We start from the raw sequence: 18,176 nt of genomic DNA, 5'->3' as shown, positions 1-18,176 counted from the left end.
AGAATTGGAACTTGAGCTTTATGTTAACATTTGTCACAAGACCCATCACAAGTCTTAGACAGGGCTTGCACTCCAGACAAGATACTCCAGGGACAGTAAGGGACTGAAGCAAGTCCCATCATTCATGATGCAGACCCATAGTGCTTCACAGTCATGTCTAGCTGGTGTTTTCCAATACTGGAAAAAGTGATGGGACAAGGCAGGTCAAGTGTCCTCTAGAACAGGTGGCTGCAGTCAGGGGTATTTGCCCAGCACATTGCCTCCTTTTGAAGTTCCACATCTGCCAGTAATTGACAGTGCTCAGAGAAGTCCTCTGGATGGTAGCAGACACCATACAGCTATGAGTTTTTACTGCCTTCCCTAAGAAAATAAAAGCAAGGCTGAAGTGCAGGACCATCTGTTTTGTTTCCTCATTTTAGTTTCCATGCAACAGCAGAAATTCAGAGAAACCAGTTTTCCTCCTTCTATCTTCAGAAACAGCTGCAAGTGTCCCATATCACATGGGCCACATGACAAATTTAGCCTCCCTCCCACACCCCTCCCAATGCCTTCAAAACAGCTGCCTGCCCTCTCTGCCTTCCATGCACAGCTGCTAGACCCAGGCAGATGTCACCACCACCCGCTGCAACTCCCCCTGCAGTGTCCTTGAGGCAGTTCCTGCAGCACTGCTGCTTCAGCCCAGCCTGATTATAGCACACAGCTTCAAAGTCTTGACTCACAGTAGTTTCTCCATACAAGTGTAGCACCATCTGTTAGGCATGACACCTACTGAGGCACTAACCCCCCCTTCAGTAGCCTCATCTCAATTCACAGGGACCAATTAAGCACACCCAGATACTCAAGCCTTCCTTTCCTCAAGCATTTATTACAGCAACAGCTTTGGTGGCAAAGGCATTTTAAAACACAAACTTTAGTCACTGAGCAATTCCCACAGTAAATCCCACTGGATTGGAAAAAAAAAAAAGAGTCATTTTTATAAAAGCACTAAGCAAGTAAAATCCGATTCCTCTAATATATTCCTTCATCCATGCCCAGCTTAAGAGGACTGTCACAACAGAGACTACAGAGCACAATCCTGCAAGCACAGGCCTCTCACTCCCGAGAGAAAGAGAAAAAGCCAACTTGAACCAAGTCACTTTATTGGATGGAGGGCAATACACAAAACACGAGAAAAGAGAGGGGTGCTATTTGGTACAGAGTATGACAACTGTTTATCTAGATAGCTGAACGTGCATGCATGGCTGGACAGTAAAGTAGAAGTCCCACTGAAACCCACAGAGTGGCTCTTGGCAAGACTTCAGCTGTCATTGTCACTGTCCCCTAAGGTGTGCTTGTCAAAGAGGTACTCTGCCATGCCGTATTTTGGTGCCCCCATCTTCCGCAGGTTGGTCACATGGTCACCCAGCTCTTTGATGGATTTCACCTGCTCATCCAGGTAGTGAGTCTCAATGAAGTCACACAACTGAAAGGGAGACAAAGAGAGTTTAAATTTAGGCCTGAACACAGCTTATCCTGCTGAAGCAGCATCTGGAATCCGACCAGTCCTCTCTAGGGAAAGGAGAGGACACAGAATGGCAATTTTAAAGCTGCAGAAGATACTTGAGAGGAAGAAGCCTTCAGTTTTGCCTCAGCAATGCCAGAACAAGACCAGAGTGAGGCAGGCTTATTTAGGCACACTTGCCCCAGAACCCTGCAGTACAATGTCAGCTCAGGAAGCCTCCCCTCTTCCTCAGTACAAGAAGCAATCGGAAAGTTTCTGAACAGGTTTAGAAGCCCCCACTGCACAGCACTTGAATTCATGACCATGAGGATTCACACCTGTAGAATGGTCCTGCTATGTTGTTTCTTTTAAAAGAACTCCCTCTAACTTATGCAGGACACTTCCAAGAGTACTTTGATTCAGACACCTGCTAATCTGTTTCTGATAGTAAGAAGCCTCAATCCAGCCTCACCAGTAACTTCCCTCTGTGAAGAAACCCATGTTTTCAGACACTCTGTTCTGAAGGATCAGGGCTTTTAACATTCAGAAGTGCCTGTCAACATTTTCTGACAGCCTTACAGGCATCTATCAGTTTAAAGAACTCATTCCCCACAGAAATAAGACTTCTCCATAGAGCTTAATACATTTCTTCTCTTCAAAATGCTGTTCACGTGAGTGCCCTCTGTTCCCAAGAGCAACAGAAGGGTTTGAAGCAAGCGATGCACCCACTGTTCTGTAACACAGGCCTCAGCCACCATAACACACTGCAACTGGTCCTCCTGGAAGATGGCAATAACCCTACCAAACAGCTAAGGTACAGGCTGACACCTGGGCCCTTCCCTTTGGAAAGGCTGCACCACTAGTCCACACCAGTTTTTCACCTTTAGGAATACCAGGGACACACAACTTGCCCCCAAACCCACACAATTAGACACATACAAGCTCCCCTCGTTGCACAGCCACGTTCACAGCTTCAGCATCTACTTACGTGTGGGTCATTCTTTTCAGTTGCCAGTTTGTGCAGTTCTAAGAGTGACTGGTTCACATTCTTCTCCAGGTGCAGGGCACACTCCATTGCAGTCAGTCCATTCTCCCAGTCATCACGGTCAGGCTTCTAGAAGGGGAAAGCACATGAGAATGTTTTCTGTAAGTACCCACAGACCATTAGGGAGCAAAGTCTTTTTAGATCAGTCTCAAATCCTGTTTAGACCAAGTTAGGGCATTTAGGTATCTTCAAAAACTTGGCACACACATAGTGCACACTCTGAACAGAACTGAATGCATGCTGCAAGTCCCAGACCTGTCCTCACTCCCTAGGTTCCCTTTATGTTATGTTCTCTGAGCTCTTGCAGGTAAGACAGCCAACAGAGCTACTGTCTTCCTCCTCCCATTTTAACCTAATGGCTTAAACATCCGCCTACATAAGTAGGTAATGGGCACAATTTCAGAAATGAAGCAGTTAAGATGTCAGTATAGGCAAGTCTAGTCTTCAGCTCAGAACTGCCTAGTATAGAGTCTGGTGTTTACAAGAACTCAGACTTACTAGTAAGCAAGGAAATTCTTTTCAAGTGCTCATCACTTACTTTGTTTGCTGTTTTCCCCATGAAGAGCTGTCTTGCATTACACTGGCCCTACGACATTGCTTACTTTCTGCAGTTCTGAATAATCTAATTAAAGTGACTTCAAGAAAACAGTGCTATGAACTCTTGCAGTGAGCCAAAACGAGCAATTGGAAACTTGAGATTTCCTATTCCCATGGCAAGTGAGTCAAGAGTTCTCTACAAAACAGCATAGACTGAGAAGGCTCTTGCTGTTAAATTTAAGGTAGGTGAACCAGTTGTGTTCCAGTTACCCTCACCCCACAGCAAACCACCTAGGGCTAGGCACCCTCTTCTCACACAGAAGTACTTTTTATGAGTCAATCAGCACAAATTATCAAATTACTACACATCTCTAGATTTTGGGCCAAGTGCCACGCACAGATCACAGCAATGCGGTATGGTTATCTACTGTCAGCTCCTTCTGGGACAGGATCCACAGGGAAATTCCTCCCCTTCCAGTCTGGAGACAGATCACAAGTCTAGTTAGGACAACCCACAGCTCCACTCCTCACCTTGACGTCCTGCAAGAAGATGCGTCCGCCCCTCTGATTTTGTAGCTTCATCAGTTTCTCAGCATGCTCACGTTCCTCGTGGGACTGATGCCGGAAGTACTTGGCAAAGTTTTTCAGAGCCACATCATCCCGGTCAAAATAGTAGGACTGAAAAATAAGAATTTGTGTGCTTAAAACCCCAGGCCTCACTCCAGCAGCCACACAAAGCCAAAGCCGTACTGTGACTTCAGACATGTCTCCTATCAGCCCTACTTCAAGACACCTTGTCCAAGCTAAGACTAGCAGCAGCATGAGGACAGCAAGGCAGTGTGGCAGAACTCTTCCCTTAATAGCAAGTTACTTTCCTGACTAGGATTAAATTTTAACCTGTATCGCTACCACAAACACCAGGGACACAAATACATGGTTCAGTTCTGAAGATACAAAAAAAGACCTGAAAAGCCTTTTTCAAGAAGGAGAAGTCTTCCTGCTCCCTTTGTTTACCTGAGTTTGCTTACAATGATCACAAGTCAAGGTTCTGACTTGCAGCACCAGTTAAAGGTGGCCAAGAACTTGAAGTAGTTGTACAATAAAGCTCCCATGCTTCCCTAAGTTTATCAAGGATTAGACTAAGTAGTACACTTTCTACTTTTTTGTGGAAAAAAATGTTAGTTCACATTTAAAAAAGATAAACTGAACTAAAATTCAACAGCAAACACAACATCATCTTTTTTGAAAGCCAAATAAAATGTAACAGCAGTTAGAAGCCAGCACACAGCTTGTTTGTTCTTTGGTCAGAGCCATTAGGCAGGATTCAATGGAAAGCTTTGTATCAACTGCCAGTTATTTACCAAACTACTACAGAATTCTCTGCTCTTAAACCAACAGCTTGGAGGTTTAAGGCAAGACACTGGTGCTTTGTGTACCACTATCATCCACCAACATAATGACATTCAGCTTACAGCTGAGGTTCAAACCTTCATACTAACACAGAAGCAAGCTGTAAACTTCTACATGCCTCAATATACTACAGTGTCACTAGAAAGTCCCAAATTACCTGCACCTCTAAAGCACCAAGATTGCTGCACAGAGGTCAGAGCTGCTCTTTGGACCAAAGTTACTCAGCTATGGCTAAAATTAGAGCCTCATGCCAAGTGAGACATGTAAGCACAGCGCCAGGGAAACCACAGATTCCTACCAATTCACTTCAAAAAAAAAAAGCTACGCAGGAAAAACCTTGTCTCAGAGACACGAACGGCTATGGGAAAGGTGCCAACCGCTTCGTTAGTCAACTCCTGCTATCCAGCCCAGCCCCAAGGGCAGAGCTGCTTGGGAGCTGCTGAGCTGTGCTGATAACGAGTCGGCCACGGGCAAATAACAGAGAGCGGTTAACGTGTAACTGGAGTTCGCCACCGAGATAAAGGTCTCACCTTCACAAAACAAGCGGCCGCCCCACCCCCTGGGGAAGGCCAAGAACGCCCGGGAGGAGCGGGGGGAGGAGGAGGAGGAGCGCGGTTCGCCCGCAGGCACCGCCCGGCACTCGGCACCCCCCGCCGCGCCGCCCTCCCCGCAAGCCGGCCAGGCAGCTCGGCCAGCGTGCGCGGAGAGCCCGGGCCGGCCCCTCGTGCAAAGCTCCTACCGGGGAGCGGGCAGCGCCGGCAACACCCAGCCAGCCCCGCGGCCCCGGCTGCGCCTTGATCCCTTGAGAGATCCTTCCCTCATACCACTGCCCCCCCCCCCCCCCATACCTTCCCTTCCTGAGGTCGCACCGAGGGAGCGACGCTTCTTCCCCCACCCCGGCAGGCCCGGACCCCCCTCAGGGGAGCGGCCGCACCGGGTAGGCCCGCCTCCCCCCGAGGCTGGCCTAGCCCCCCCCGCCCCTACCTGAACACGGGCCTTCCCGGGCAGGCCCCAAGCGCCCCCCCCTTCCCCACGCCTCTCCTCCCTTTACCCCCACACCGGCCCAGGCCCCTCCGCCCCCCGCCCCGGGCCGCTCACCATGCTGAGGTACACGTAGGAGGCGTAGAGCTCCAGGTTGATCTGGCGGTTGATGGCGGCTTCGCAGTCCTGGTGGTAGTTCTGGCGCACCTGGGAAGGGGGCGCTGCCATGGCCGCTGCCTTACGGGGTGAGTCGGCGGGTACGACGGCGGTGGGTAGTGGTGGCGGTGGGGGGCGGCGGGCCCGAGCGCGGCCGGTTCCGTCCAAGCACTGTTGACGCAGGAACCCACTCCGCTCCGCCTCGCCGACGCGTTCTGGCCAGCGCCCGCCCCGCGCCGGCCCTGTTATAGCGCCGCAGCGTCACGCTGAGGGGGCCGGGCCTCCCCCGCTCCTGCTGCCGCGCCGTGACTCAGCACCTCCCCCGGCGGCGCGTGCCTCCGCCCCCTCCCCAGAGCGGCGCTCAGGCGCGGCCTTCACCGTGGCCGCCGGTCAGGGCAGCTGAGGGGGCCCTGCCACCCCCCCCTCCCGCAGCCTTCTACCCCCAAACTGCCAAACCTCCCACGTCCAGCGTTAGCCGACCCGCCCCAGCCTAAACCCGGCGGCGTCTCTCCGCACTCCCGACCCCGCCGGGAGGGAGCAGGCCTCGGGCTGAGGCCCAGCGAGCAAAGCGCCTCATGGCCCTGCGGGCGCTGAGGGGTGTTTGTTCAATAAAAAACATCACAGAGGTTTTAAACCTTAACAGTAAACCTTTGAGCCGCTTGCTGAATATTGCGTTGGGAGGGAAGGGATTCAGGCCGTGGTGGATGGGGTTTTTTCTCCTTTCACTTATGATGAAAGTGGTAATTGGGACTGGAAACCAGTATAAAAACGCAGCTGGCTGGTAATGGCAGCTGCCGGCTCTGGCTTGCCACCCCAGTAAAGCAGCTGGTGACTCAGTGGTGAGACCTGGTGAGTTTTCAGACTTCTTCCTTTCAGTGACCAGGCCCTTCTTTGGATACTACCTCAAAAACGCTCCTAAGAAATGCAAGAAACAATTAAATAAAGGGCAAAATCCTTGGTTAGCCCCATGAGCCAACCAAACACAAATGAACAAACACAAGTGAACTCTTCAAAGTTGCTCCAGGTTATTAACAGACATCAGCAGCGATGGCTCTTGGTGTTTGCTAATGACCTCGGAAGGAAGCACGCTGGATGTTAGCACCGGTGGTGACTAAAGGCACCCTACACAAGAAAGCTAGTGAGAAATAACCCTTCTTGCCCTCGATGTTCGATTTGCTTGATGGTGAGATTTAGGATAAGAACCTAATCGTTTAAACATAATGCTGAATAATAAAGAATTGAGAAATCAAAGGTCAAACAGAAAAAAATGAGCCTTCTGATAATGAGATGATTATTTCAGCTGCTTTTAGCACTACCAAGGTCAGTCAGTTTGTGTGGTCATTTATTTTCAATAAACACTGGATGATTTTACTTTCTGAGATTTTAAGCAGATTATAAGTGAAACCTTGAGGGCTAGAAATGTCCTGCTTAAACTGAGATTATCCTGTAACATCGGGCTCCCAAAATCTTGGCTTTTACTAAGCCAATGTTAATGTTTACACTCATCAGAAATGTTACGAGTTACTGAGCCTGTAAACTCAGATTAAATCAATTCTCCTCTAACCAGTTCTTTCTACGAAGTTTTATTCGGTCTTTGAACCTTCCTGGTAATGTGTGATTTCCCATGTGTGACCAGATGGGTGTCTGTGTGTAAAGGGCAGCGTAAGGCTTGTGTCAGCACAGCGGCGTTTTCAGAGGCGCTCTGAACGCCCGAAGGAGATATGGCTTCCTTTGTTTTACTGTTTTCTGTTGCTTCTGTCGGTTAACCATCAGAAGTAATTAAGGTATATAAGTTAACATGGGTCATACCTATCGCTTCAGCAGGCTGCCAGGTACATTATTTGAAATCTCATGTTCTCCTCCCACACAAATGCTTATGTAAAAAAAAAAAAAAAAGTTGTAACTGCCGGGCAGCCTTGCATTACTGTTTTCTTACTGCAGCATTTTCACCAGCATTTGGCTGATGAGGCTTGCCAGAAGTCAGGAGTTGTCCTCCTGAAGCACAGACTTGCATATAACGACACTCTACATTGGCAGTTCATTGCAGAGTATGTTTCAGTATTCCAGAAAGACTAACCTTGAACCTACAAAACACTAAACCATTTATTTTACATTACAGTTGCTGTTCGTGCTCTTTTTTCTACCTAACCTTTTGTGACTGACAAAGGCACACTTGGAACGATGAGAAGAAAGTTGCCCAGCAGCTTATAGATTACAAGCTCTTGCAGTTTATTTTTTTCAATCCTCATTACATTGTTTCATGAAAAAGCTGCGCAACAGCACAGTTTGTAAGCAATTGAGCAAACAGGCCATTCATAATAGGAAATTTTCTCTGTAGTTTGGACACTCTGTGCCACCCATGATTAAATGTCAGTAAGACTAGGGAAGTCCTACACTCTGGATCAACTGCAAGTTGCACAAACATACACATTATCTTTGATGACAGCAGATTCACGTGGCCAGAATGGGGAACCCTGGCTTGTACAACCATGCGTCATGAGATCTTGGTGACCAAGGTGATGAGTGTTCAGCACTCTGCTCTTAAAAGTTTGGGTTCAGCTATACCCAGACCTTTTCTGTTGATCGTGCAACTGACTCTCTCAAACTACTGTCACATTGTGTTTTAATTTTGACTTTACTGTTTTCTTAGGGCTTGGTTTAAGCCTTGTTTTATCTTGTGCCTTTCTTCCTGAAGAATGCATTTACAAGCATTCTTGGGAAGAAGCCTGCTAAAAGCATTACCATACTCAGGCTGGACTTCCCATCAAATGACATTCACATTCAGTAATTGCAGCCTCATTTTTTGCATCTGACACAGCTTCACACACTACTTTCTATCATATTATTTTCAGCAGCTAATAGTTAATTGCACATCTGACCATTATTCATTAAACTATTTGAATTAGAGGGGAGATTCTGGCCTTTCTCACCCCAATCCAGTAGATTAAAGATGTGGTGTATGCAGGAAAAAGAGCCTGGCCATCCAAATTACTTTTTAAGCACACTTTTACCCACAAACATCAGAGCTGCCCAGGGACTGATCCATCTTCTCAGCAGAGTGCACGCGCAGCGTTACTTTGAATTCATGTTGGCTCTCAACTGCTTCGCTGGTCTGAAGTAGAGGCATGCTTCATGCTGCCCACAGGCAAAAATCAATGTATTGTCTGCCTACACAAGCTTCAAATTGTTGAAGACAATCTCTTGTTTTCCCTTGGACAAGATCCCGTCGGAAACAATGGAGCAAGCTCTCTTGTTTACAGCTTAGCTGTTATACACAGAGCACAGACCCGAACATCAGCCAATTTAGGGACAGTAATGCTTAGTTTCCTCATATGACAGCTGGAGAGGACAATTTAAGCGTGCAAAAATAATCTAAGCTTCTTTGAGGAATGTTTCCATACATATACAGAAGATGATTAAGTCAGAGAACTGGTGGACCTAGATACAGAAAAATCCACCAAGACTCCGTTTGCACACACCTCAGAGTGCTGATACAGTCCCTGGGTAACAACTTAGCACGTGACTTAGGCATCCAGCTAGACCTTCAACGAGAGGGCTCCCTTGGTGTGAGCGGAGAGAGGTCACTGTAGTTGGACCAGCCAGAATGTTCAGGAATGCACAAAGTTTCATTTATCATCTGTAGAAATGGTTCCCCTCTAGCTTTTAAATGCTTGCTTTTTGCCATGCTAGTTTAATGGCTAGAATAATAACAGATCTGAGTTAAAAAGCAACAACTGTGTCAAATCCAGTGAGCAAGAGAGCTGACTATGCCTCAAATATTGAATCAACAAAAATATAGTAACCTTTTTTCAAAGCTCAAAGTCCTGTAAATAAGATAAACTGTGCATCCAGTCAAATATTTGTTATGGAGAACTTCCATTCCACCCACAAACTTCAGTGTAATTCAGCTCACAGACTTTATGTAAACACAAAAGCAACGCTAAACTTGGCTCCAGGCTTGATCATGTGTCTGGTAATTTAACACTCTGAGTTTTGAAAGCAGTTAACTAAAAACATCTGGGCTCCACTTGTTCTGTAAGATATCCTAAAAATGGAATCGCCATTTACTGCAAACTCCTCCTCTAGCTCCTCGGGCAAAAACATTGTGCAAATTTTTCAGTTATTTCTTTTAGGTGCCCAAATTTCTACACGTGGGAAACACAGGTTTTAGGCAACAGGTTTTCTCTGAGTACTTACGGCACAGAATGCAGACGCCTGGGTTACACAGAACTGCTAGTTCCTGGAAACACAGTCCTAGGAAAGACAAAGGATATTTGAAGTTACTCTAGGAAATTGCTTAGGAGATGATGGAACAATAAGCTGTTCTGCTGTAGGAAAAATGTCCCAAAGACAAAATAACCTGTAACAGTCTGTACTACAGGATTTTGTAGACAAGTAATATAAAACCCATTTAGACAGACAAACATTTTCTAAGTTGTGTGTTACAGGCTTTTTTCTCGCTCTGGAACATTTTTGCACACAGTCAGTCTAACCTAAATGCCCCAGGAGATTACAATTCTCTAATTTGTTCAGAATACCCTTTAAACTTAATTTTAATTCTTTGGCATGCCTCTAAAAAAGTGCTTAGAGGCAAGAGAGTGAGGAAGAATAGTGTTAATAATACAATAATTCTGTCTGCCCAGCACGGCCAGAAGCAGAATTTGGTGAATTTACTAGCACATATCAGCCCCATTTAACCTAATTTGAAGACTGACTCTGCTACCTGTAACTGAAAAGCTCTAGCTCTGATCCCAGCGACAGCCTGGGCACTAAATGGACATACTGTAGCTTTCACAAGACAGATTTGCCAAGTTGCAAAAACCACAATTAGTTTAATGTTGACATTCCACCACAGGCCACAATCCACGGCATTTGCTATACTGTCATCATCATCTTGTAGTGTGATCCACACTTTTTTCCTCTCTCAGATTAACAAAGTCTTAAAAACAAGGAGGTGGGGGGTGGGTATCATTCTCGTTCCCTGTTTCTGTTGTACTTAATAACTTTTTCCTCAAATACTGAAAAGCTGGGGAAAAAAAAAAAAAAATGTGCTTGCAAACAGAACCACCCAGTTAAAGTCAACAACCACAGGGAAATTTCTCAATACACCAAAAATCACCTCCTTCCTATCAGGAATTCCCCTGCAAAACACTGGTAAGCATTGAAGCCTTCATGAATGATCGGGCAGCTTTCATTCTGAGTAGGATACACAGGCAAAATGTCCTTTTTTAAAGATGAGGTTTCATTTGGGAACCTGTCAAAGAGACAAACTTTAAACTGATGTCTGTCCCCTCTATCCCTCAGGCTGCCAGCTGAGGCCATGAGTTAATTTTGTGAGGGTGCACAACAGCGTGTCCGAGGCACACACGCCGGTGTTGGCATGCTAACAGCACTATGCCAGACCCCACGTGCGACACAGGGACCCCACGTGTGACATAGGGACCCCACGTGTGACACAGGGACCCCACGTGTGACACAGGGACCCCACACGCTCCCAGCACAGTGCCACAGCATATCGCAGGGTTATCAAGCAGACATAAGTGGTGGCACTGTACTTGGTCAGCGAGAGACAGGGGTGGGGGAAGTAAGGCAGCAGTACAGCAGATGTGAGGTGGAACCATGCAGCTCTAAAAGCTTCCCTATGCCATGACTGTGCCCATAAACCAGGCTATCCATCTGCCAGTGCTCCTATTTGTAATTACTGCTCATCCCCGAGATGCCTTTTTGACTGTGCAGCATCAAGTTTGAGCAGACATTATACAGCATTAAGCCTTCCAGAGGAGGTGGTGTTTGCTTTTATATTTAGCCACCCAAAAAGGGGCAGGCGGACAAATGCTTTCAAGCATGATGAGAAGAAACAAGCTTTTACAGGGAACTGGCAGTTAAACACCAGCTTAAAGAACATGCACCAGCCCGATAAAGCATCAGCTCCACCACAAAAACAAGCAGCAGCCCATGTCACGATCTCTCTTAGGCAGGACATGCTGATGGGGGGCACCTCTGACCTGCTGCTGTTGAGCAGGTCCCTCTAGAAACTCATTTCATGGCTTATTTATAGAAAGTGAAGAGATTAGATCGTCTTAGTGGTTCAGAAGAACTGCAGGGATTTTCTCTATTGAGGCAAGGCATAGGTTGGTGAGGGCAATTAAAAAGCAGAGAGAGTTTTCTGAGAGTCTGTGGGAAAAGTTGGTTCCTGCTGTGCTGTAAAGAGACACTGAAACCACCCATGTAGTTTATGCAGCTGAGATGCAGCCACAACTCCGCAGGCTCCACACACCCACCCACTCGCACACCTTTCCTGCTGGGTATCATTTCCTCCTAAGCCATGTCCAGCCCCTCGCCATCAGAGTAAAAACATTTAAAAGCAGTTCAGGTGGTCAAGTTGGATCTGCTCTTACACGTGTTACCTGTTGAGCAGCCAGCTAGTGTTGAAGTGTGGAGTATTTGTCCCTGCAAAGTCACCTCTGGATGAGCAGGACACAGCTCCTTCCAGAAGCCAGCAGCAGCTGGTGGGGAAGCGATCCACTGCTGCTTTCCCTGTGCCCTAACTGGGCAAAAGGAGAGCCAAGACCTTAGAACCTAGTTCTCCCTCTTCAAACTTACTCCACCACAGCATCTGTGGAGAAAAAAGCAATGAAACTGGACAGAGAGAGAAATAAAATGGGGAAAATAGTCAGCAGGCTCTACTGGGGCAAGACCTGACCTTGACACTAATACATAGGATCGGATACGAGGACCACGTACAAGCCGTCTTCTTCAGCTCAGCAGATGTTGGACCATGCCCACAGATAACAACATTTCAGCAACCAATAAAACAGTTCGACAACAGGCCACCCACTCCATGCAGTCAGCTAGATAACACGGAAGGGCAGCTACAGGAGTGTGCGCTGCTATAGAACGGAGTTGACAAACTCCTTCGCAGTCACATCTGGCTGTGCCAGACTGTAGCACCAGCTACGCTGGCAGATGCTCTGCTGAACAGACTAAGAGGAATCATCAAACCCAGGCAGATCACCAGCCTCTTAAACTGTGGCCACCAGCTAATGCTGCCCTGTGTTCTTGGTCAGCATGCTGGAAAGATACTCCCAGTAAGAGCTGTTATTATCAGTCTCATCTGCAAGGCGCTCAGACTTTTCTAGGATAGCAGCCAGCTTCATTTCAGGTTTAAAACAGCCAGAGGAATGCTCTGCCTGGCCTAAGGAATCAGTCCCTCCCCTCAGTTGCTCTATGTTATGAGTAGGCTTGCTCAGTCATGCATGGCCACGCTGCCCAAAACCTGTCTAAATAGGCAGTGATGACCAAGACTGAAACCAGTCAAATCAGGAACTTTCCAGTCCAACAATAAAAAGATTTCTGCTCCACACTTACGTAGCACAGGCTGGACTCCTTGCCTTTTGTTTGATGCTCTTGGTATCTTCTAAAAGCCATTGCGAAAGGGACACAACCCCCAAGACAGCAGTAGGCTCAGAGTAAAGCTACACCGTGCAGCTGAAACATTCACACAGCTTGAGGCTGTGAAAAAGGGGAGACTGCATTCCTCACACACTCACCCACCTTACTTGCCTCTTTTCCCTGTCTCCAGCCCCCCTGCTTGCCCCTCACTAGCTTCAGTGTTCATCACGGCCTCTACAGGCCAGTTTAGCTCTTGAACCTAGCAGAAAACAGAAGACAAAAAATGAATCATTTTTGGCCACTCTCCAGGGTTGGCTCGGCTGATGATCTGACGAACTCCAGAATCAGGTGCAGGATGGGAGGACAGCAGGTTTCTAGATCAAGCATCCAGGTTATGCCTTCATGCTGAGGTGGATGAGGGGGGCTGGCCAAGCTCCGTAGCAATGGGAAGCAGAAGTGGGGGAGACAGAAACAAATTGCCTCAAATGCCACAGCCAGATCCTTGAGAGCTAGTATACACTCTCCCTGAAAGGAGAGGGTGCTTCCTCACACCTGCTGTGGCCAAGACATTTGTTCCCAAAACTGCATGGGCTATAAATCCTGTGCCTGATTTGGTCCGTGTAACTTCTAGTGTGTGTGTGTGCAAGCCCAGAAAGGGAAAAAGCAACAACAAAACGGAAGGCAACCACAGCCTTGCTTAGAGGGGTCAGGCGGTGCGGGTCTGTGATGCACTTAGATGGCAGTGGGGCACTGAGTGCGCTGTAGTAGCAGGGTTAGGACCTTCGGTGTTGCAGAGCAGATGGAGATGAGACACACCAAGGAGGCAGCTCCCAGCCAGCCATTCCTCAGACAGGGACTCGTGCTGAAACAGCAAAGGCTAAACCCCTCGGCTGAACCCCATCTCCTGGCCAAGGATGCCAGGAGAGTAAGAAGCAGTGAAGATGTTAAATCATTCCCCAAAGGGAAGCGGCTGTGATGAGATCTCTTACAGAGCATTTCTCCAGTCAGGAGGTGCAGATTGAGCAACAGGCTGACATCAGCTAAAATAACAGGATGGTGGAGGGAGTGGCTCAGATGCTAAACCACGCGAATGTTACTTAGGTCACCATGTAAAACATACTTTCTGATTGGGAAGAAAAAGAAGCCAGAATTGCAGCATTGTTACTTAATCCAGGAAACTTTGTCAATAAAGTTCAGCTGTATGAGCTGGCTCATCATGACCACACAAAAAAAGAGCTACTAGCCTTTTACTGGAAGTCATAAGCGACTGCATCCCTAGTCACAGCGAGGCTTAACTAGCAGCGAAGACTGCCTGACATAGGCAATTCCCACTTCTCTCCCTGTCCCTGTACCTCACTACAGCAGAGCTTCCCTGGGGAAGATGCTGTGTCAAGTCCAGGTCCAACCAAGGAGTATGCACCCCAGCCCTGGCTCGCCCATTATCCCGAGTGCCTCACTTGCAGAAGCAAGGGTCAAATGGATTTGCCATCACACCTCGTGCTTATTTAACTGCCACTCTTATCACGCTCCTCTTTGATCAGCCAGTTCAGATCCACAGACAAGGATAAGGTTGTCTCACTGCCCTGTTAAAAAAAAATTTTGGATTTAAGACACCCAAGGAGCCAGAATTGCCCATAAATACTTTGCCAGTAATTAGGACTGGTCTAATCAGTAGACAAGTGATATGTTGAGCCATAGAGTAGCATTAGGGCAGCACATGAGTCCCTACAAAACATGTCCACCATTTCTCTACCTTCGTTATTTGCCCAGAAACTCACTTGTTGAGAAAAGCCTGTGTTTACTCTCTGCTTTCTTCATCTTTTCATATACTTTGGAGTCACTAGGGTCTACCTCCCTCCCCGTAAATGTGAACACTTCAAGATTAACAGGGTGGACCATGGTTGGCAGCCTAGTAAAGGAAAGAAGAACATCCACTTCCAGTGTTTTCTACTGAAAACCCTTCTCCTTTGCATCATCAGCTTAGTCCTGCTTGCAAGGCCCTGTGTCATCACGAACCTCCTCAGGTGGGAAGGGTTCAATACCTTCTTGCTCTTCTCTAGAGGCCAGAAAAGCAGCTGGATCCCAAAGTGGCTCAGTACAGGAGAAAGAAGTACTTCCTAAACTACTTCAACCTAAACTGGCCCATAGTCACATCACAGTAACACAACCACACAGAGGCCCACAGTAACAAAGCCGACAAGCGAAGAGCACAGCTGGAAATTGAGGGAACCGAAAAGGAAGAAGGGGACTGAGAATCTCTCTGTTTCTACGGCCACATCCAGCGTAAGAAACACCAGTGCGTGGAGAGACTGAGGAACGGGAAGAGAAAGTGACACCATCATGACTTTAGATCAACTGGAAACTTTCTCTTCTTGTACTAAGTCCTTCAGAAGCGCTTTCTTACAGAAACAACTGGTAGGAGACAGTTCTACCTGTTTCCCCATATCACCCCCAACCATAATCAGGCAGAGCTCTTTTTCAGTCCGTTTCTGCTTTCCTCTTAGGTGGGACTTATCAGGATTGAGCAACAGCACCTACGAAAGCAACCAAACCCTATGGGCGAGGAATTGGGAAGCAGACACAATCTCTCCCTGACCAGCACATGACCTTTATTTGTTTTCCTTCTTGAGAAGGAGACAGCATTTCATTTTCAGGCAACGTGTTTTGTGTGACATCCGCAGTAACCAAACTAAGAAAGGCACTATTCATTTGCCAAGAGGAAATTTTAAAAAGCACGTTTTTTCAGCTTTGAAAACTACCAGATTGTCCCTGCATTATACCACGAGTCAGGGGATATGTGAAAGGTTACAGCACTTAGCTTTAATTTCTGAGTTCACCTGTCTTGCAAAGAGTGCTGTCCTTTACGACTCTTTCTAGGAAGATTTCGGAAGCTTTGTTAACATTCCCATCTTGTTTACAGCACCAGGATTACAGTCAACAGCTAGCACACTGAGAAGTTGGTCAGGACTCCCAGCACCCCTCCTCTCCCAATTTCAACCCCTTCTCCCCAAAACACAGAGATTTAATTAATTTGGGAGAGGAAGGAAGGACAACAGAAAGCTGCCAACTGCCAGTGGTGCCTTCCAGTATCATTACCGCTTGCAGAGCTAACACACCTGCCTAATCCTGTCATCGTAAAGCAAGAAAGCTCATTTTCCTATAAGTATTTTCCACTTTGTTGGTCTTCATATACATTAGCTCTGCTTCCTCAAGCTGTACAACTGTGTCATAACTCATCTGAGTCTTCCTTCCCTTAGCAGAACCAATCTGAGTGACACTTCCACCTCATCTGACTGCCTAAGGCTGTCTGTAACACCACGGCATCTCCCTGCTCTCAAGCCTATGCCAGCCTGTCTCCCAGAGCTCCTCCAGCTCACCGTGACCTCAACTTGCCATTCTAGCAAGCAAGCACGCTCTGCCAGGCAGAGGGACCCAAGCAAGCACACCCTGCCAGGCAGAGGGACCCAAGCAAGCACACTGCCAAGCAGCGGGGCCAAAGCAAGTCACCAAGCAAACACTCAGAACCAGGTGGCCACATAAGTACTCATACAAGCTTTAGGCTTCTGGTGTCTGTGTCAGTGCACCTCAGGGGAGGAAGGAAGGAAGGGTAAATGAGAGAGGCAGGCTGGGTACAGCACTGAGCTGCCCTTCTCCCCCCGCCAGTCCTGCTGCTCACCCCACTCACCCCCATGAGCAGCAGGGACGTGTGAGCCAGCCACCAGCACCCACCCCGCAGGCACCTCCTCACCCAACAGGGCCGGCAGTGAGAGGGGCCAGGCCAGCCAGGTGAGGCAAGCGGGAACCACCACAGCACCGGGCCCCGTTACCAGCCCAGCCGCCCGGCCCGGCCCGGCCCTGCCTCCCTCCAGGCAACAGCGGGGTAGCTCGGACCACACCTGGGGTCCGGGACGGCGCTTACACATCGCTGTGAAGCCGAGGGGCAGGCGGGGAGGAGAGGGGCCCCGGTGGGGCCGGGCCGGTGGAGCCGGCGGGGTCCCGGGCCCGCGCCGAGCCGCCATCGGGGGGAGCCCCGGGCTGCGCTGCCGCCGCGCGGGCCGCAGGGGGCGCTGCCGGCGGAGGGGCGCCCAGCTGAGCCAATCGGAGGGCTTGGTGGGCGGGGCGGGCGGGGCGCATGCGCCACTGCCCCGGGGCATGCCGGGAGATGTAGTCCCTGGAGCGCCGCTTCTGAGCCCCCAACCTGCTCTGAGCGGGGCCGCTCCCGGGGCCTGCGGGGAGCCCTCCGCGGCTCGGCGGGGTGCTGCCGGCTCGAGTACAGTTCTCTCCTCAGGGTCCCTTCGGGATCTGCAGGGTATTTTCCAGCACGCCTAGTGCTGCCGCAGGCTGTGCGGGAGAGCCAGGCTGCCCTCGGATGGCGGCACGGGCCCCGCTGCCCCGGCCCGGCGTCGCCATGGAGATCAGGCCACAATGTCGTGGGTTGATGACGTCACGGCGGCGACGCCGCGCGCGGCATGCTGGGAAATGCAGGCCGGGGAGGCGGCGGCCATGGAGCCAGGAGCTCTCCTAGAGCAGCGCGGCTTGTGGCCGTGCTGGTGCCCGACGAACCTCTGCCTGAGGTGGGAGAAAGAGGGCCGGAGGGAGCCCAGGCAGCCGCCAGCTCCTGGGCCGGGTTCTCCAACTGCTCTTGAGACGAGACGGTTCAGTAAAAGTAGGCCTCAAAGTAGGCCCTAAAAGGCCTACTCTGTGTGACCTTTAAACAGAACCAATTTTCCTTTAAGTGGTTTTTACTTTCAGCTACATAACTGCACTTTCTGAAGCTAACTGCATGTTTTGCAGACAGTGTCTGCATCTAGGACTGATAACACTTATCACTGACTCTTGCTTGTGCTTATTCTTAAAGAATTATTAAAGAATCCAAGGTCTCTGTTAAATTCCTCACCAATTACAAAGAAGGGCCAAAGATAAACAAGACTGCGAACAACATCTTTGTAGTGTCTTAAATGACTTGATTCAAACCTCTGGTGCCAGGAGAAGAGATAAATTCTGCAAGAACCAGAAGAGAATCTTTTCCTTGGAGCCACCTGCATGTGTCAACAGAAAAGCATCAACCACACTTGCACAGAAGCGGGGTCATACAGCGGACACCATAACGATGGGGGGGTTACAACCACCACAGATCACCCAAGACCCCCAATTTAGGACACATGCACAAAGACA

The 18,176-nt window shown here is 48.7% G+C and overlaps 1 protein-coding gene across 2 annotated transcripts; it reads right to left on the bottom strand.

Moving 5' to 3' along the window:
• Positions 1–1,122: 1,122 nt before the first annotated feature.
• On the bottom strand, positions 1,123–17,029 carry FTH1 (ferritin heavy chain 1). Of its 2 annotated transcripts, none has more exons than XM_068398958.1 (6): positions 16,687–17,029; positions 9,807–9,863; positions 5,571–5,851; positions 3,594–3,740; positions 2,469–2,594; positions 1,123–1,462 (listed from the first exon to the last, which is right to left on the bottom strand). In XM_068398958.1, the coding sequence occupies exons 1-6, from the start codon at positions 17,018–17,020 to the stop codon at positions 1,298–1,300; spliced, it is 1,110 nt and encodes a 369-aa protein (XP_068255059.1). In that variant the 5' UTR covers positions 17,021–17,029; the 3' UTR covers positions 1,123–1,297. The 2 variants fall into 2 exon arrangements, with proteins under 2 accessions (XP_068255059.1, XP_068255060.1); XM_068398959.1 differs by having other exon boundaries at positions 16,750–17,029.
• Between the last annotated feature and the right edge of the window lie 1,147 nt (positions 17,030–18,176).

The sequence above is a fragment of the Nyctibius grandis genome, chromosome 4 (assembly GCF_013368605.1).
Source record: "Nyctibius grandis isolate bNycGra1 chromosome 4, bNycGra1.pri, whole genome shotgun sequence".
Lineage (NCBI taxonomy): Eukaryota > Metazoa > Chordata > Aves > Nyctibiiformes > Nyctibiidae > Nyctibius > Nyctibius grandis.
The sequence above is the reverse complement of the archived record's forward strand: the minus strand, read 5'-3'. Positions and strand labels throughout refer to the sequence as shown.

What these genes read in the sequence shown, in the direction of transcription:
- FTH1 (XM_068398958.1), bottom strand. Translation starts at nt 17,020, where the DNA reads ATGGCGGCTCGGCGCGGGCCCGGGACCCCGCCGGCTCCACCGGCCCGG. An exon ending in CGTCCCTGCTGCTCATGGGG is followed by an intron (nt 9,864 to 16,686) that starts GTGAGTGGGGTG and finishes TGTCTTTCCTAG; the next exon opens with GACTGTGTTTCCAGGAACTA. An exon ending in CTGAAAAGAATGACCCACAC is followed by an intron (nt 1,463 to 2,468) that starts GTAAGTAGATGC and finishes TCTCCCTTTCAG; the next exon opens with TTGTGTGACTTCATTGAGAC.